The following is a 19861-nucleotide window of genomic DNA, read 5'->3' on the forward strand; positions in this document are numbered from 1 at the left end:
GTCTTTATTTCAGGTTTAGATAGGACACAGTGCAGGCATGTTAACCCTCACCAAGTAATTTCAGAATCGACAGGATGCTTTCAGACAAAATCAGAGAACTCAAATACTTTAAAGCTGCCTCAGCAAAGTGGACCTCTTGATTGTCCTGTAAATGTCTCTTACAGCTCAAGTCAGGCCTTATGCATGATTTCATATTAAGTACAGCCTGCAACCAAGGAGAAAATGTTAAAGTAAAAAACTGTATGTCTTTGTGCTACTTCATACCTTCTCAGCATATGTATATCCTAATTCTAATTCTTTGCAGTAAAATACTTTGCAAGACAATACACAGCTTTTCAATTTAAGCACCCTCCCCATTCACACCCCTCTCTCTCTCTCTCTCTCTCTCTCTCTCTCTCTCACTTGGCCAGTCAGTCAGAAACTCCCCTGTTCCTCAACACACAGTAAGTTTGCAGACTGGAACAGCAACAACAGAGGCGCCTCCCCTTCACCACATCTGGAACAGTGGAAGAGTGGAGGGGCACATAGCAGCAGTCTGTCTCAGCCTGTTTGTATCACTAATCAGGGCAAAGTCATTGCAGGCTAAAAGTGCAACTCCTCCACCTAACTCCGGACAGCTGGTTTCCTGAACACATTCTGGTGGCCGTAGTAACGCTACTCGGATCAAGGAGTCAAACTTCAACCTGTCTATCATCACTGACTGACAGCACCCATTAACTGCAGGTAAGTTAAGGTCAATATATTACCGACTGCTTCAGATTCCTGCTTTCTGTTTGCTTCTTACTGTATCTAATTTCCTAATCTTTCTGCCGATGCATGATGGGAAAAACTCTGCCACAATGCAAATTTATTTATCCTTAAGCTCTAGTGCAAGTCAGCCTAGAAAAGTCTTCTTTGTTTGAAGAGCTATGACGTGTTAAAGTTTAAAGAGGAATCACATGCTAGTTTGGCTTAGAAAGCATGCAGTTAAACAGTAACACAATGAGGAAGGCTGAAGACCTAATATAACACACAAAGATCTTTATGCTCTCTGCTTTAGGCAACAAGGTGTAGAAACTGAAAGAGGATACAAGCCTTACTGATATTAATCTAAGCCTAAATTACACAAATGTCACATGCAGTCACATCTATTTCATGAGCGGACTTCCTGATTTGGGACGATTTTTTATGCTCTCTATCGCTGCGCTGAGCATTCCTGTTCAACCCCCTGTATCCCTGCATGCCTTAACTTGCATGGCTATTGAAATGTACCACAATTTATCCTCAAAACTTCTATGCAAATAACTGAATAAATACCTGGATTATTAGATCAGCAATCATAACCCTCATCTTTCTCAAAAAAGTGCCCCACGTGCTCTAATACCCTTTCAGTCTGTCAAGTGAGAGTACTCACTTTCACCTCCCTATACCTATGTGATCAGACTGACAGCTATCTGTCCTGCCAGTCACGTCAATTCTGCATATCCTGTCAATCCTGACAGATGATTAGTGATGACAAGTCAGGGGCAGCCCTTACCGATACAAATCTAAATGCATATTGACTAACTTCCCCCTTTCATTTCTGAGATATCATGCTTCGTCATATTCTTCATCATTTCTTCTCACCTTCTGCTATACGCACTTTGTCCTGGAGCTGGGAGCTTGGAGTTGGAGTCATTTTTCAGGTCATGACACTCCTGTCCAAGCTTCTATCTTCTTCTTCTGCTCATTGTCTTGTCTCCAAAATTGCTAAAAAATGACACAAAAGAGTTAGAACGTTATTTGACACTTCTGACTCACCACTTTATGTCATGTTTTCCTAGCTGGGCCACTGGAAAGCTCTAAAATGATATTTTTCCCCTTGGTACAAAAACATTCCTAACATTTCGGCTTTTATTGGCACTCAGTCTTGTTTCCAGGACTGCAGAATATATAAACTTGGAGCTTTTACATAAAATAATCCTGGAAATGCCCATTGGTGTCTGTATGGCTGTAATTATGAATTCTCTCCAGAGGAGGCCTTTCACTTTACCCCATGTTTCAAATCATGTATTTCTTCTGCTTTGTGGCTGAACGTTACTCAGTTCAGACTTGACTGCAAAAAGAACAAAGCCAAAGACTAAATGATCAAGCAAAAACAACAAGATTATTGCACCATTTTGTATTTGATTTTCATTAATTTGCCTGCCTGGATAGCAGCACTTCAATTAAAAAAAAAAAAAAAAAATCAATATGTTAAGCTCTTTTTGTACAGTAGAAATAATTCATATGTCATACATACATACATACAAGTTCACCTACAATCCCAGTTAAATCACAATAAATTATGCTAATTATCATGATTTTTATCTCTATTGCTGTGCATCTTTTATTTTCTGTTAAGCACACTGAATGACCTCTGTGTATGATAATGTGCTATACAAAAAAATTTGCCTTGCCTTGCCTTGCCTAAATATTCTGAGTAATTTGCAATACTTCTTATTTGCAGTCAATTATTCCCATATCTCTTTTAAGATTTCACTGTCTGGCCTCTGAACAACCCAGTTAGTGCTTACAATGACAAAAAGGCACGGTGCAGCGGCGGCAGCCAGACACCCAGCTCCAGCGCTCCACCCAGTCCTACTTCACTCTGAGCTATGATTTAATATCATGCCATGAGCTCATATTCACATTTAGTACCATTCTTGTGTCAGCAGCAAAGATGTTACGTTTAATTTTGGGGTGTTCTATTTATTTTTGAAGATAGAGGGACAGTTTGGTATCGCCAGGTTTCTCTGGGTGAGTCACTGGATGATATAATGAACTTGCTAAAACAAAAACATAAAAAACAGGAAGCGTGTCCAAGGGTGATAGGAAATTACCTAACTTATTCACCGAGAGCTCAGCTCCACCCTCTGACCACTGAAAAAAGAAGCTGACCCAGGTAGAGTTGCAGCTTCTCCCTCAATATATTTCCTGCCTAATAAAACAAACATACAATCCAGATTGAGAGGTCCAGTCTGAAGTGAAGCAGAATGAGACAGGCAGGGAGTAGACAGTGTGAGTCAGGGGCAGTGAGGTGGGAGGGTTTACACGGTCAGGAATGTGGATACATGAGAATGGACTGGGAGGGTCATGCTGGGAAACACGCTGGGTAGTAACAGGCACCATGCCAGGTTCTCCCACATCACAGCAACTTTAAGACTCCTCAGAAAGTGGCATTTTCACATTATTTCCTCACTGGCTGTCTTAAGTTTTTAAGAGAGAGCAACTTTCATCAACTTTCAAAAGGGAATTCATCTTTTTTTTTTACCCTGCCTCTGGCTTGCTGGCCCTTTTACAGAAGCCACAGAGAACTGGCAGGAGTGAAATTACAGTCTCCGGGCCCAGCTTGACAAAGCCAAAATTACAGGCCACCAAATATGGACGTTTAAATGGATTTCTTACAACAAAAACTCTAAAAACTAAATGTGTTGACGGCCACGTAAAGGAATTTATTAGTTTGTTGAACCATTTGTTTTCCTGTTTAAAGCCTAGTTCCACATGTAAATTGAAGACCTTTAAACCAAGACAGTGAAATAACCTTTGAATTTTATGCCCTGGAGGAAAAATTAGACTATAAGTATAGTTTTAGATTTTTTCTCCCCAGTTTTTACTTACTTCACGATCAAAATCACCATCAGCTATCCCTCACTGAGACACTGATAAATAATTCATATTTCTCATATTTCTCTTTGTTCAGGTGCTTTTCCTTATTGACAGCTTCTGGACAAAATAAAAGGTTGAAAAGTCTTCTACACATCAGACTAATCACAGTGTGTGTGTGTATTTCTGTGTTCGTGTTGCATATATCATTCAAGGATGCCATTAGGAGGAGGAAACAAGTGTGGCCGCTGTCAGAAGATAGTTTACTTTGCAGAGGAGGTACTCTGTGATGGGCGGAGCTTCCACAGGTCCTGCTTCCTGTGCAGTGAGTAAACTCTTTGCTGCTTCCTGTGATTGTCAGAGTGGAAACCACTGAACTTTTGTCACTTGTCATGACGGTCACAAGTAATACTAATCTAATTTGGACTGTTGTTCATATTCTTAAAGAAAAATGTATACATAGATGGAGAGAGCAACAGCAGGAGAAAATGTGGTTATATGGTATCATGCATGGCTGCTTAAATAGAAAAAAATCCAAGACAGTGTTGTTGAATTTCACATTACAATACTTATATAGTGGAAGCATGGCTGCATTGCATCCTGGTGTATTTTTCTCTATTCATTTTGAACATTGGTGTAAATTAGTGAGTCTCTTTGATTCTTAGAGGGTGAAATTTGACATTTGCTGAAGAAGATTCTAACAAGCGCCGTTATAGTTGAGCTGCTATTCTCTATGTCAGGGCACACCAGAAAAATGATAATTCACCTACACTTACAGTGTGAGTGTACTTAAGTTTTCTTATTCTGCATCTTAAAAACGTACACACATCCCCTGTGATTTAAAGAAGATTATAATGTAACTATATAAATATAGGAAATAAATACCATACCAAAAAAAAAAAAACAAGCAAAGCATCTCCTTGCCTCAACTAAAAAAAAACATGTAGGTTCATGGAGTTCTGAGTGGAGTTATTTGTGTTTCTGCGTCGTAATCGAACATTCCTGTGATGGAATTTAGATGAGAACATGTTTCTTTGGCAGAGCTGTTCCATAAAAGGAAACAGTTAGGAGCTTATTTAAAAACATGAATGCGCTCAAAAACATGTCCACAAATATGCAAAACAAGGATGTGTGTTTGTGCGTGTGTGCATGTGTCTGACTGTGTAGTGGTGTGTGGGAAGAACTTGGACAGCACAACTGTTGCTGTTCATATGGATGAAATCTACTGCAAGGCATGCTACGGCAAGAAGTACGGGCCAAAAGGCTACGGTTATGGCCAGGGTGCAGGGACCTTGAGCATGGACAAGGGAGAGTCTCTGGGTATAACACATGAAGAGTGAGTAACACACACACACACACACACACACACACACACACACACACACACACACACACACACACACACTTCTTGGTGTCTTTTAAGGCCCTATATCCACATTTTTGCTCTCTCTCTTTCTCTCAATCAGACCCGCTGCTCATCGCCCTACCACCAACTCAAACCCATCCAAGCTGGCTCAGAGGTTTGGAGGCTCAGACAAGTGCCCTCGCTGTGGCAAGGCTGTCTACGCTGCAGAGAAAGTGATCGGAGCTGGGAGTGTAAGAACTAACACATTCATGCACGCACAAGCATGCATAAACAAGCCTGTTTTAAAATGGATCTTCTATTTGTTTGCAGTCATGGCACAAGATTGGATGTTTCACCTGCGCTACCTGTGGGAAGAGCCTTGAGTCAACCACACTAGCTGATAAGGATGGTGAAATCTACTGCAAAGGTAAAACTTCACCATCTTCCCCCTTTCATTTAAGAATGACTTCAAATGAAATCATAGTATTGCTATGCAAGTACAGAGACACTGTGTATCTGGTACTGACCAAGCATTCTTCAGCACACATTTGACCCGTTCTAATCAGACTACTGTCATGGTTAATGTCTGTCAAGTTGTTGACTTGTACTGTTGTGCAACTGCAAGTTCAACACTGCAGATTAAAAGGTTTTGTAGTTTTACTGGGTTTGTTTTCTGACTTTGGTCTCTTAATGGAAACATAATAACATACATATGAAACCATGTTCAAGTTTACTCTGAAGTTATGGTCAAGAGTTGCAGCCCATAATCTGCTGTGAGGTACTTTACATCCTTCAGTAGCTTTACTATATATACTGACTGCTTTCAATGCTGGTCCAGAGTGGTGAAGCCAGGGGGGTGACCCATGCTGATCCACTCAGGCAGAGTTAGTCTAAAAGAGATATGATAAGAGATATGATATAGGTGATGTATCATTAAAAACTAACATCACTATTGTGACTACTAAAAGAGCAAGACTGGACGCAACACCAAAATATCCAGGCCTAACACGGATTTTGGCAAGAAAACGAACTGCTATGTTTTGGTTGTGGCCTGTGAGTGGGGGACTGAGTTGTAATAAATGCAACAATACAGCAGAGGGCCCACTAACACAGAAAAATATCCTCAGTACAATAACAAAAAAAAAAAAAAATCTAAATATGGCTTAAAAGCTTATTATACTGCGTCCCTACAGTTTTGGGGTATTTTAAATTGAGAACATACTGATCATTTTGGCTTGGCACAACAAACAAATATTACCTTACATTTACTTTACAGCACTGAGGTCATGTCACACAAAGAGACGCCAAACGACTACAAAGACCTGCAAAACGACTTCACAGAGACGCAAAATAACCAAAAAGTAATTTTTCAGTTCTCCTTCTGAGGACGGAGTTGAAGTTAGCTTCTGTAACATCAGACTTGACAGTTCAGGGAAATTAAAATGTTGATACTGAGCGACAGATTCTCCGTTTCTTGCCTATTGTTGTCAGACTACGTTTCAATCTCGGGTTAATCCTCATTTTACTTGTGAAAGGAAACAAACAAAAAAAAAAACAGATTAGTGAAACCTTTTTCCTAAATCCGTCGATCTAGACTGGACTTTTGTGTTTTCAACAAACTGAACTAACTTCAGCATCATTTGCCACCATAGCCAAATGGGGGCTAATTAAATGGGGCTAGGGTGTGATGATATGTCGATATATGAAGCGTGGCGTTTTCTGACATTACCTCTCTGCCTTCCAGGGTGCTACGGCAAAAACTTCGGCCCCAAGGGATTTGGATACGGACTGGGCGCCGGGGCGCTGGCGCATACGCAGTAGAGCCCGCTAGTGTCCAGGGCTCTGCAGTGCAGTCTTCTTCCTGCAGGGGGCAGACTGCAGCCGGTTAGCATGCACCTGACCGACACACGCCTGATTAAAAAGCTGCATTATAAGGCGCACAGTAGAAAAAAAAAACAAAAAAAAACACAGTCGCATACAGGTTAAAGGGGATTACTTTTGCTATTACAGTATATCTTAACCCATACCCACCCATCACCCTTAATACTGTAGTACCTATCTATAAAGCTGCATTGGTGATTTGCACTACCTGCTCTGACTGAAATTTATCATATTCTTATCGTGAGGGCAGTTTTCCTTTCTCCAAACGAAATCTCAGTATCACAGGATTCACTTCAGTCGATGTAACACAATGTCGCTTGTTTACATGTTATGCTTTCCAAACAGCATGATAATAAATAAAATGGAAAAAAAAATAATGATTTTGGTGCCAGCTGTTTTCTCGATTGGTGCAAACGTACATGAGAACACGAGTGAAACTGTATGTGTATCTCTGGAGGTTGATGTCGTGCGTTTCGGTTTCAAGAAATGTCACATGTTCATTCCATTCCTCACATAATATCACAGTGACACATCATGTCGCTGGGACCACATGAGGTAAGTCCAGCATCTTGTAAGAGTGGGGGGGGGGGGAATTACCACTTCACTGCACCCGCAGAGCTCATCTGTCACATTAGAGCCATGTCACCATGAAGGATGTGAGGAATGAAAAGGAGAATTTAACTGCCATCATTAACCTTTCCCTCATACAGTACAGGGAAATGAAACCTTAGATGAATTCAAGTGCGTTATGAAAATGTGGCCATCTTTTCCACTTAATTTTACTTTTACCATTGTTATTTCCAGTTAGGGTTAGGGTTGGCAGGAGCAGTTAGAGACACGCCCACCACTGTTTCAGGATATGTAAATGCTTCTATATAACTGGAAATGCCGGCCCCCAGCACTTCCTTGCTGATACCCAATTAAGTGGTTTAAGTGGTTAACTGACTGATTAATCATCCTTCTATCTGCTCAGCAAAAACACGTCTTCCTTGCACTTTGTCTCTCTCACACACAAACATTACAACATTTGACTTCTTACTCACCCTTAGCCTCCCACTCACATTCCAGCGCTCAGAGACAGGAGAAAGCAGCTTGTCATAAACACATAAACACTCTTTGGAGCTAAAAGCGATTTCACTAACTCATTTCTTTTTGTTTATTTATACTGGAAGATGTGTGTGTGTGTGTGTGTGTGTGTGCGTGTGTGTGTGGCAGCTTTTTCTGAGCAGGTGCCCCTAGACGTAAGTGGGAGGTGGTTAAACCCACTTACCTGTATATCAGTTAACACATAAACACAACACAGAGTGCTTTAAAACCCAGACGTACAGTCAAATGCGCACACACACACACACACACACACACACACACACAAGCAGGGAATTTCATAAACAGACCGTGCGTCCTTCTGTCGTCACCGGGAGGAGGCGGTGTGTTCTAGTTGAAGGGGAGAAGGTCCACAGAGGAGCCGGGCATGTTCAAACATATCCATGCAGACCAGCCTACCAAGCTGTCAGTGCGCACAGATTGGATTTATTCACACAGACTATACTCTGACAGTTACTGTGTAGGCTGTCATTACCAATGCTATAGCTCAAACTACCTATGTTTTGTTTGTTTGTTTTTTTATTATTATTCCTGAGGGACACATAGCACCGATGGCACACAAGATGTGTATTTAATTGATCCATCCTGAGGCGCACCACTGCCTGAAGACTCTCTAAGTTTGAGCTCTGTGTGAGGACCGTGGCCCGGCGCGGCCATGTCGCTCCCGGTCAAGGTGATGAGAGACGGGCGGCTGGAGAAGCGAAGCAGCGGGCTCCTCCAGCTGTGGAAGAAGAAGCGCTGCGTGCTCACCGAGGAAGGGCTGCGCCTGCACAACTGCAAAGGCGGCGGCGGCGGCGGCGGTGATGCTCCGGGCTCGGCGTGGAGCTCCAAAACCAAGGAGCTCCGCTTTGAGCGCATGGTGACGGTGGACTGTGTGGAGTACAAGCGGGGGCTGGTGTACTTCACCGTGGTCATGGCTACGGGGAAGGAAATTGACTTTCGGTGTCCGCAGGACGGCACGGCGTGGAACGCGGAGATTGCTCTGGCACTGGTGCGCTATAAAAACCTGCAGGCCATTCAGACAGGGAGGAACCGCCACCTGTCCACAGCACACCTGGGCAGCACAGGGGAGGATGTGGAGCTCTGAGGTAAGGGAAGGTGAAAGGTGAAATGGACTGGGTTTTTCATTAAAAAAAAATATAGGCTCGATTTGAAAAGATGTTTATATAATACTGTATTTAGTGTTAAATGTTATTAGTTTGGGGGCTTGGGGGACTGAGTGGAACACCTCACCCTCCAGTCACTGGAATATCTCAGGTTCACTCTCAGTACTAACTTTGTGTTTCTGACACTGACAGTCAAACACACCTCAAAGCATCACTTAAAACCCTCAAGTGTGAAGGTAAATTTCCCCTCCTTCCTGCTAGAGGTTGTCATCCCTCAAAGACTCAAACACTCCAAATAGTGCAGCAGTGGTAATCTCCCCCTCTGTGGTAAAAGGGGTGCTAATAGCTGAAACAAGCTGGTGCAGTGATTGGATGGAATGAAAACATCCACACTCTTGGGGATAAGGGGGCACGTGGCTGAGAAGTGCTCAAGCCTCAAGTTTCAATCATGTTAAAGGTTATTTACAAGTTGCGCTTCAGTGATTAGATATTCCACTGTTGAGTCAAAGTCACGTCAATGTTTCCTGACCATAGTCATCAACCGCCTTGAGTGCACCACAGTCTTCTCAGGACACAAACCCACTCTCACTTGAGGACATAATTACGATGCAATGTGAGCCTCCAAAATAACATCTGCCTGCCTCTCCCTCACTAGACAGCCAAGTATATTTAAACACGCGCGCGCACACACACACACTCACACACACACAGAGAGCAATCGCTTATGTATTTAACTGACATGAAGACGATTGAGCACATGGTGTGAACAGAGCTAAGTGCCCCATATATCTTTTCAGCTTTTCAATATTTAGGTCGTCATCTTATGACAACAGTATTATGAGCTGAAACAGAAACTGGTTAGTGATATCTCAAATGTTCATGAACTGAGTGTGTAAGTCTGAACTATGAGCTCACAGTTCAGGAATCTACAGCGATGCTTCCTTAAGAGAGCTGCAGAAGTCAAGTGCCCAAATTAACTTAGTAGCCGTGGTAACAGTGTGCTATAACTCACTACAAATGCACTTTGTAGTGACACCATCAGCTGCCATCAGTGTCCAATATATAAAGTAACAACTGAATATTAAAAATCTGTCTTCTCTATCTCAGGCCTTTCTATTTTCCTGGGAGTGAACCAATCAGAGCGGTGAAGGGTGGAAGACATCAGATCCATGGGCCTGATACTGCGGTGCACAGCATGATGGGATGTACAGAAGAGCCAACAGTGAATATGGATTAATGGACTGAGAACAATTGCTGCAGACACTCTTGTATTCCTATGAGCTTATTCACACTGTCACACAAAGCATAGGAACCTGAAATACTGTAAGCATGGATATGTTTTTTTTCTGTCATTGCCTGACAGAATGGACATCGTGGCATAAGGAAAAGATTCCTTTGGACAAAAACTGGAGCCGGGACACTGTTTACACCTGTGCCTTGATGTTTTAAAAATGTCTTCTATTTTTGGCATGTTTTCCCACCACTTTCCAACATTGCTGAATCAGGAGTCATTTTGTTTCTTCAGTCTTACTTTTGATGGAAACTCATTGCCATTTGACCGGCTTTGAAAACTTTTGTTATAGACTGAATACATCTGCATGTTTTTTTTTTAAGCTGAACATGAAGAATACGTATTTTGCTCATATTATTATATTCTATATATTTGCTGAAACCATGTACAGTATTACATGCTTAAAATAATAAAATAAATCTTTTCAGGAATCACAGAGTACTGATATTTTTCACTTGAGTTCCTACTTCTGTACGAAGCCTCACTTCTCTCGAGCATATAATGTCTCTTAGTGCAAAACAGGCAGTTGCAGTTTATTTTAGGTTCAGACCATTAATTACTAAGCTTGTTTCCAGTTGTGGTGTAACCTTGCTGTTATAGCCTCTGGAAAATACACACACCCCAGATACACAGACACATGCACTGTGGCCAGGACACCTTTTGTTCTGAGCAGTGTGGAGGACTAATGAGAATCTCAGTGAGCCAGAGGCATACCAACATCCACCCACACATATTCACCTACAGGAGTTTATGTGCACACCCAGCATGAAATTCAGCAAGGTCCCTGCATCAGCAGACATTCGTGAGCGAGTAACAGCATATGTTGTGCATTCAAGCTTGATTTGTGTGTGTGTGTATGTGTGTGTATGTGTGCGTCAAGAATATAGCAGTCTGTGTATGAGCTGTGTGTGGTTGTGGAGTGCAGGTCAGGGATAAAGGGCTGATTGTGTAGCAACTTCTCTCGTTGCTGTGGAAAGCCCCAAAGCCAGCCACACCGCATGAGTCAGCAAGGGACCAGGAGTGCTGCAAGGAGCAGAGGCACCCAGTGATGGATCATTGTACTAAAAAGTGTGTCTGTGCAGGCTGTAGTAAATACACAGAATACAGTATGTGAAGAAGATCTATGGAGGAATGTGTGTGTGTGTGTGTGTGTGTGTGTGTGCGTGCGTCCTAAAAATACAGTCCTTCAGAGTCTGTGTGCTCACACTACTTAGTGAAATGCCCTGTCTAAACATCACAACCTCTCTCCAGGGTATCTGGTTTTCTCAGCAGATAAACACACACCTGCATAAACCGACCATTTCATAAACCAAATACTAGAACACGGGGCAATCTAGAGTTGCATGAGTGTTTGTCAGAACAAGACTGTTTGCCTTATTTTGACAATCGTGTTATTGCAAATAGGACAGCCACCTGATTAGTTTATCAGTGCTTTGAGAAAGGGAAAAACATACGTGCAAACTTTTTTCTGACCCCAGATTATTCTTCAAAAAGTTGACAAAGTGACATATTTCCTCTCAGGAGCAAACTGAGCTGCTTTCTGTTACGTGAGTGTTTAACCACTAGAGGTCTGTCTCTCTTCTGTTACTGTAAGTGGAGAGAACTTCTTCGTGCACAGTTGGCTGTGTATGTGAGAGAGACTTCTCAGTGGTTTGCACATTTAAGTTTTTGGCAAGCCTTCATGCAAGCTTCTATTTGATTCATGATTAAAGCTAACTGAGCCAACATCACAGTTGTCTTGCGTATGTGTTTATTTTCGCGAGTGTATTTTTCATCCTGCTGTCATATACATTACATCATCATACATTCATAAACTTGAAATACCATATCACTGGGAAATGTTTCATAGTTTCTCCTCTGGAAGGTTCCTGGAATTTGTTGAACCATGTTAACTTTGTATGTGCAATATTCTCACAACATTCTCGTTGTAATTATAAGTATTGTAATATATCTACAATCTAGAGGGTATAAGAGGGTAATGCCAAAAAAATCTTGGCAGACAAAATTAATGAAATTACAATCAGACCCAGGAGAAGTGAAATAAATACAGGAAATATAAATACTAAAAAAGAATTACAGTTACTGTGATAACATCATAAAAATGTCATCATGGTAATTTATTCACTACCTCAATACTACAACACTATGGTAAATTTCACCAGTACTTATTATATACAGAAAAGTCATGAAAATGCTCCAGTTATTTTTGTTGTTGAAAATACACCGCATCATAAAACCATAACACTCCTGTAATAGTGTAGCAGAGATAAAATTACAAAATTACAAAAATAGGTAGTTACAGGTGTACACATAACAATAATGACATATCTGTATATTTTTTTACATTATGGTACAATGCTATACCCCAATGAAGGACATGACTGTCTTGGACTGAGCCTTCGAGGTGGAATGTCAATGCTGCTCATGTGCAGATGTTAAAGTCTAATCAGCTTTTTTGGCCATATAAATTGCAGCTTAATTCTAACATTTAATTTATAAATTTCACTTTTAGATGAGGAAAACTTAAACAACTTTGATTTAGTGTTGCATATTTATTTTATTTGGAAGTAATACGTGGTTCCAATCCAGTGTTTGGAAATTGGTGGTTGGGGCACGCCTTCATTTTCTTTTGGCTTACAGATGGTGTCCTTAAGTTTCATTTTGTCTGTCAAGAGGGTTTGTCTGGGAGGCTTAATACAAGATTTTGCAGTTACAAAATTTTCCCAAGGGCCTCCTTGCAAGACAGGCATGTCTTGCATTTTGATCAGCCCTGTGAGATTTAGGTGTGGGTAAACAGGAATCTACAGCCATGCTACCAGATCTGCAAGCTTAGCCACAGCAATGCTTTGAGCTAGATGCTACTGTCAGCATGCTAAAACGCTCAAATGATAATGTTAACATGCTGATGTTTAGCAGGTACTGTGCGCCATGTTAACCAATCTCAGTTTAGCGTGTTAGCATGTCAATATTTGCTAATTGGCAATTAACACAAAGTAGAGGTTGGTAGGAATGCCATTGGTTTCGCAGGTATTTGGTTGTAAACAAAGGTACATTGTTGATCTTAGGATGGAGCTAGAGGAAAAGTCAAGTGATCACCAATGTCCTTTGAACTAATTTTTGGGATAAATGCCCTTACAAATTTAGTGGCCATCCATTGATTAAATGTTGATTGATATTTTACTGGTTAGCTCAAAACTTGACCTGCTGCTGGTTCTGAAGGAAAGTCAGGGGATCACTAAAGTCAGTATGATTCATCTTCTGGGGACCATGCATGTCTGTAAAAATGCCACTGCGATACATCTAATAGTTGGTTAAATGCTTCAGTCTGGACCAAAAGTTGCCATCCCTTAAGCTACGTGTGGATAAAAATTCAGTATAACATTCCCCTCTCAGGCAATCTTTGAACGGAACAAACATACAAACTCCAGTCTGTAGCTCATCATGAGTTGCCTTCATCCTCCTGTGTTGTGCAAGGTCAAAGCTTCAGGCTGTAACTGCTGGCCTCTGGTTTATAATGAATCTGTGAGAGATGACTGGACAGAGCAAGATGAGAGAGTAAGTGAGATGGGCCTGACTAATAATAGCCTCCACTAACAAAAGAGAAAGAGAGAGAGAGACAATCAGGGGTGCAGTTAAATAGAGGGACACCAAAACATTGACCTCATCTCTGATCTGTCCATCCTGCCTCTGCCGCTGTCACATCTCTCTCTCCTGCTTCTGACACTGGTAAGGTCCCTTCATGGTGTGGTTTATAACGTTTTTCAGGTGGGGTGCTCTTCCTTCTGTGCATGGATGACAGTTTGAATAGTTTTGTCTGGTACAACCATTTAATTGTTGAAAAAATGACTTAAATCGAATTTGACTTTAAAAGTTGAAAATTTGACTTTAATCAAAAGTTCAAACACTTCTGGATCTAATGGTTTATGTAGTGGAAATGTAGTCGCCTTCAAACAGATCTGGCAGAGCTGCAGATTCCATGTGATTGATGGGGGCCAGTGTACAGTATATAATTTCAATCCAGTAAACAAGGACATGAATAGAAATGTACAGAGCTATAAAGTTCTTTTAATGTAGTTATATTAGCAGCATGATTTCACCTTTGGGGCTGTAACTGTACCTAAACCATAACTGCATTAACCAGAACATTGTCGATCAACTGAAATAATATGAACTAGTTGGTTTAAATCTGTAGCCAAAGCAGCTCAAATTCAAGGCAGGCGTGAACTTTCCAAAGCACCTTTGGCTGATTTTTGCATTGCCAAGTTGGCTGCACCACAGAGGCTCATAAGCATCCATGGGTTACTGGTGGTAAATCCCTAATCCAGGCTGGGCACCCCCACAGCACAATCACCCTCCACAGCTGTCTATCAGATGTCCCCTGGTCTATTTGGGGAGACAGGCCACTCTAAATTCCTCTCCCTGAGATAATCCTGAGGAGAAAGATGGGGATGAGAGACGAGGGAGATGGATGAGGGATGGCTATCAGTCTGGAATTTTCCTAATCCGCTTGGGCAGCAAGTAACCACGTTATACAAGGAGATCTTAGGTCACATCATTCACAACTCAAACCTGCTAGTATAAATGGCAGAGGGGTATAAACAGAGAAAGGGTGAGATAAGGTGAGACAGAGTGCTGTTAATTGCTTGATGATTTGATAAAGGGCAGAAGGTCATGAGACTGAGGGAGAGGAGGGGTAAAATAACTACAGGGATAAATTGACAAATTAAATGAGTTGAAATACAGCTTCATCTTATGTCCAGTTAAATATGTCACACTTTTCATGATTTTTGCAGTTGGTAGACAATTTTACTCAAGTGAAACTTCTTTCCACAGTCAGTGAGGTCTACGAATTTGTTATATTGTGGTACTGAGTTTCTCTAATGTACATTTTTGACGCACCACAAACAAAACTCCATTATTATTATACTGGGGTGGATACAAATCACAGCAGCAGAGATCTCAAAACCTCAATAACCTTAAAACCAGACATAACAGCTGCATTTAGGGAAACTTAGATCAGTACACCATACCAACCTTTTTTTTCACTTTTTGTGAGACAACTCTACCATCTCTACCATCACTCCACCACCATTCATCCTTACTTTTGTCAAACAATTTCAACTATTTAGTGGATGGATTTCAACCACTTATGTGTTACTTTAAGGTAACTACTAAAATTGTTTACCCATTACCTTAAACTTGGTATTGATTTATTTAATACACTTAACTAACTATTTACAAATGTTTATCCATTACTCTTTGCTTTGTATTTCAATCATCAGCTATCGATCAATCTGCACAATTACTTATAATATATCATTTTTAACCATTAAGTTTAAGCTATCTGTTTCACCCATTTATCCACAGCTTTTAGCAAAGTATTCGAACTGTTCATCCATATTTTTAGTTGTTTCACTCTTTCTGCCTGCTTGCCAACTAGTTTTCCTGTACTCTCAACACATGGTGTTCACTGTTACAGCTGACTCAAAGAGTAATCATAGTGAAGATATATTTCTTTTCATTCAAACTGTAATATATAATTGTAATATTTTTTTCAAATTAGTTGAACTACTCTACAATCTCTCCACATACCTCCCAACCAACTCCAGAAGTACCCTCTGTGAAACAAAACAATAATTTTTCTACTTACTAAGTACTTTCTAAGTACTTGTACAATAAATTTCCAGTGGTTTTGGAAAGTCCTGCAGTGTTATAGAGAAAAAAAAATGTTTATTTTGTTTTATTTTATAAAGAAATCAAGTGTCAAGACAGTGTTAAGCAGCAAGAGGGTAGAAGTCAGTTTGAAGTGTTTTCTACGACTGGCCAGGTTTCATATATTGAAACTGACTCCATATTCTGAGAGAGCGCTCGTACCGAAGAGCAGAAAGATGATCTGGCCTCAAAAAAAGCTGATGAGCAAACACTGACAACTGTTCATTATGTGTGTGTGTGTTTCTAATCTCTTCTGTCTCTCCTCCAGTGAGATCTAATCAGCAGGATGCCTGAACATGTGTGAGTGACCAGGCTTTGTGTTCTTATTATAGACCATTTACTCATTCACACACATAGACACACTTACAAACACTTTTGACTGTTAAGGCATTGTCTCTAAACTTTGGTCTTTCTTTCTTTAACAGGCCAGAGGTAAGTCCAGTTTATCATTGACCATTACAGAACACTCTCTTATTGCCAAAAATATTCAGGTAATATACTGTTAAACTGCAAGTGAGCGACTAACATTTTAACTGTGTTGGCAATGTCCTCAATTGTGCTCTCCATCCAGAGGAAACCAAAGATCTCAGCTTCAAGGAAGCTGATGCTCAAGGTAAGTCAGCTTTGACATTTTTTGTAATACATATGTTTAACCACAGGAGAGCAGCAGAGGTCATGTTCTTTGCATCTGTTATGATTCCCCTGATATTCAGTAACCCTGAATATCCAGAGTACGTACTATGAGCCCCCGGTGTTTCACCTTGTACCTGAAAGAATATTCTCGAGAGAAAAGCATCATGTAATGCATTATCATATTACATGTTGATTCATATTTGTGCAGAGTCTGATGGTGGCAAAGGCCAAGGAGGAATTGGAGCAGGAGATCCTTGTTAAAGAGGAGGAAAAACACAAGTATCTGGCAGAGAGAGCTCCCCCTCTAAACACCAACAGTCTGAGCCTTGGACAGCTACAGGTAATATCCTCAAGCTCCCAGAATTCTCTCATTCTTCTCTCCACTCACTTCCCAGGAATTCAAAACCAGTTAAAGCTGCTAAAGAAGCTGCATCTCCCATTAAACTGCAGGGAATCCAAGCAGAAGATATCTTTTTTCAATAGGTATATTTTCAAGAACTCTGACTCATTACTCTCGCCCTTGCCTACTCTATTAAAAATCAATAAATCTCTAAATATTTTTCCCAATTCAGTTAAAGGAATCCAAGTCATTACAGCTCATTCATATTGATTGCTTTAAGGAATATACTTCCCTAAATGCATGAATTTAACAATGCTCTGGAAATCAGCTAAATCATTCTCATAACGTGTACAATATTTATCACTTTGTTGTGGGTGTGTCTTATGCATGCACATGTATAGGATCTCTGCAGGGAGCTCCATGCCAAAATAGATGTGGTGGATGAGGAGCGATATGACATTGAGGCCAAAGTTATGCTCAATACACGTGAGGTGGGTATGTGATATTTTCCCAGCCCATTTCCCTGTGGTCTGGATAGAACTCGGCATGTTAACATCTTAATTAATGTGACATTTTATAAAGCCCTACTTTTAGGATGTTTTAGAACTGTCACAGTGAGAAACTCTTTGTCCCTGGCCCAGATTAAAGATCTGAACATCAAGGTGTTGGATCTCAGGGGGAAATTCAAGAGGCCTAATCTTCGGCGTGTTCGTGTGTCTGCTGACGCCATCCTCCGTTCGCTGCTGGGCTCCAAGCACAAAGTCTCCATGGACCTCCGAGCCAACCTCAAGTCCGTCAAGAAAGAGGACACAGAGAAGGTTTGTATTGATGTACAAAACACACACACACACACACACACACACACACACACCAAGCAAGCTGTGTACCTTCCTAAGGGCAAGCGTGCAAGGTAGCTGTGAAGTTTCAAATATACACATGACATCATCACTGAAAGCACCACGGAGCACCTGAAATGTGCATTTGTGTGTGTTAAAGGTGTGTTTGAGATATCGAGCAGCAGGCTAATGCAGGGCGGTGACCGTGTGTGTGTGTGTGTGTATGTGAGAGAGAGTACACAAAACAATGATCCCATTGTACACAGAAGAGTAGCTTTTGTGACCGGTTGTGCTCACTGGTCAGTGTGTGTGTGTGTGTGTGTGTGTGTGTGTGTGTGCGTGTGCGTGTGTGTGTGTGTGTGTGTGTGTGTGTGTGTCTGTGCATGTGCTTGCATAGATGTGTGTGTCTTTGCACCCAGGAGCTGTGAACTAATTTCACAGGTACAGTATTCTTACATGGGAATTCCCAGTTGGCAGCATGAGTCTCAAAGGCTTAGATACAACAAGAACATCTGAACTTGCTCTAAAAAAACAACAAAGACTGTTCTCAATCTTTGATATCATCCCTCCTTCCATCCATCTATCTACTGTATCTATCTGTAGAAGAGGCCAGTAGAAGACAGTGACTGGAGGAAAAATGTGGAGGCCATGTCAGGGATGGAGGGAAGGAAGAAGATGTTCGATGCTGCTAAGGGTCCTGCCCAGTGAACACAGAAGGCGGGCTGGTGTCATGTGAGCACCATCACTCCTGCTGTACCTGAATTGGTTTTGTTTACAGTTTTTGTTACAGTTTTTTGCAGCTTCTGCATTTTCTGTCTCGTGCTGTCATCACTGAGTATGCTCCTGCTATGGAGGTGAGAAGATGTTGCCACACTCACGAAAGGTTTTCTCCTCTTCTGTTTGCTGTTCATTGATAAGGTGTTAAAAATCAATATACTTACATAGATATAGACATTGGCCAAATACAGTTATTTATATTGTTCACATAACTGATCTTGTGCATGAACCCCAGTTATGTAGCTCCTTTTGTTTGCACAGAAATGTCAAAATGTGCAACTTGTATCTCTAATAACCAAATGTGGATGGTATGGTGACTTATTCATCAGGCCTAATGATATTATAGCCAATGATCTGGCCAAATGAAATTGCATATTTCATATTCTTGCATCGGGATTAACTATAAGCATGGGTTGCGGTTTTATGAACTGTAAAAAAGATGATGTGCATCAGCTGTATTTACACGAAAGCTGACACAACAATAAAACAATCAAGTCTAATTTCCTTGTGTTTTTTTTTCTGTGCAAATGTGTGCTCAATGAACAACGACTACAGTGGAATAAGAAAAAAAATTTTGGGAAGCTTTGATACTTTAAGGTAACTGTCTTCTCTTACAGCTGTCTTCGCCTTGTAGTAGTGCAAGCTACATGTGTTAGAGGTACAGCACAGATATCAATGTTATACTTTACAGGTTAAGCTGATATAGCAAAATTCTGGCACACACACACACACACACACACACACACACACACACACACACACACACAGATAATCTTGAAAGCTTTTTGCTCCTACTCAGACACATGGACCAGATTTGGAAGGACCATCTGACAATTATGCTTTACACAGGCTGGACTTGGGCCGAAGACCCAGACATATAGTGGGTCTGAAGAAACATAAATATGTGGCCCAAGTATTTGCCAGAGTAATTTCGCTGTCTGTGAAATTTGAGCACTAAATCAAACAGGATTTTTACCTCTCCAGTCTGGGGTCAACAGAGATTTGCTCTGTCACAGCTTCAAGAATTCATGGCTGCACTTGGCTGTTTGGGCCATGCCGGCAGCATTGCTCTGGGGATGGCAATGTTGGTCTGTTTGCTGAGTCTAAAATATTTCAACAACTATTGGATGAATTGTTTTGATTTTTTTTCATCTAGTGCCACCAACAGGTGAAATTTTAATTTGTCTAAAACTTAAGTTCATAACCAATTACCTGCAAAACTAACAACGCCGC

At 41.0% G+C, this 19861-nt stretch overlaps 4 protein-coding genes across 11 annotated transcripts in view; 3 read left to right on the forward strand and 1 right to left on the reverse strand.

The window, feature by feature from the left end:
* nav1a (neuron navigator 1a) overlaps positions 1-5821 on the reverse strand; it is a 100794-nt gene extending 94973 nt beyond the window's left edge. For 3 of the 8 annotated variants that reach the window (XM_071476313.1, XM_071476312.1, XM_071476310.1), the window contains exons 1-2: positions 5767-5820; positions 1606-1728 (exon numbers count right to left, since the gene is read on the reverse strand). The gene's annotated coding sequence lies outside the window, so the exon portion shown is untranslated. Of the gene's footprint in view, positions 1-1605; positions 1745-5766 lie in introns of those variants that run through there. The other 5 variants (XM_071476309.1, XM_071476303.1, XM_071476307.1 and 2 more) reach the window with 4 other exon arrangements.
* Positions 424-7206, forward strand: LOC139620607 (cysteine and glycine-rich protein 1-like). Its single transcript, XM_071476319.1, has 6 exons — positions 424-723; positions 3819-3928; positions 4771-4939; positions 5070-5199; positions 5279-5375; positions 6693-7206. Exons 2-6 carry the CDS (start codon positions 3820-3822, stop codon positions 6767-6769), a joined length of 582 nt encoding a protein of 193 aa, XP_071332420.1. The 5' UTR covers positions 424-723; position 3819; the 3' UTR covers positions 6770-7206.
* Positions 7207-8231: 1025 nt separating this feature from the next.
* phlda3 (pleckstrin homology-like domain, family A, member 3) lies at positions 8232-10761 on the forward strand. Its single transcript, XM_071476320.1, has 2 exons — positions 8232-9021; positions 10147-10761. The coding sequence occupies exon 1, from the start codon at positions 8589-8591 to the stop codon at positions 9018-9020; it is 432 nt and encodes a 143-aa protein (XP_071332421.1). The 5' UTR covers positions 8232-8588; the 3' UTR covers position 9021; positions 10147-10761.
* Positions 10762-16604: 5843 nt separating this feature from the next.
* tnni1a (troponin I type 1a (skeletal, slow)) lies at positions 16605-19128 on the forward strand. Its single transcript, XM_071474996.1, has 5 exons — positions 16605-16655; positions 16884-17015; positions 17417-17506; positions 17657-17833; positions 18455-19128. The coding sequence occupies exons 1-5, from the start codon at positions 16647-16649 to the stop codon at positions 18557-18559; spliced, it is 513 nt and encodes a 170-aa protein (XP_071331097.1). The 5' UTR covers positions 16605-16646; the 3' UTR covers positions 18560-19128.
* The last annotated feature ends 733 nt before the right edge of the window (positions 19129-19861 follow it).

The sequence above is a fragment of the Trachinotus anak genome, unplaced genomic scaffold (genome assembly GCF_046630095.1).
Source record: "Trachinotus anak isolate AG129_WGS33_773 ecotype Australia unplaced genomic scaffold, CSIRO_AGI_Tana_v1 ptg000004l, whole genome shotgun sequence".
NCBI lineage: Eukaryota > Metazoa > Chordata > Actinopteri > Carangiformes > Carangidae > Trachinotus > Trachinotus anak.

Excerpts from the sequence above, each read along its gene's own strand:
- LOC139620607 (XM_071476319.1), top strand. The coding sequence starts at position 3,820 with ATGCCATTAGGAGGAGGAAACAAGTGTGGCCGCTGTCAGAAGATAGTT. Across the intron at positions 3,929-4,770 it reads CAGGTCCTGCTTCCTGTGCA|TGGTGTGTGGGAAGAACTTG; the intron begins GTGAGTAAACTC and ends CTGACTGTGTAG. Across the intron at positions 4,940-5,069 it reads CTGGGTATAACACATGAAGA|ACCCGCTGCTCATCGCCCTA; the intron begins GTGAGTAACACA and ends TCTCTCAATCAG.
- phlda3 (XM_071476320.1), top strand. The coding sequence starts at position 8,589 with ATGTCGCTCCCGGTCAAGGTGATGAGAGACGGGCGGCTGGAGAAGCGA.
- tnni1a (XM_071474996.1), top strand. Across the intron at positions 17,016-17,416 it reads TGAGCCTTGGACAGCTACAG|GATCTCTGCAGGGAGCTCCA; the intron begins GTAATATCCTCA and ends GCACATGTATAG. Across the intron at positions 17,507-17,656 it reads TTATGCTCAATACACGTGAG|ATTAAAGATCTGAACATCAA; the intron begins GTGGGTATGTGA and ends TCCCTGGCCCAG.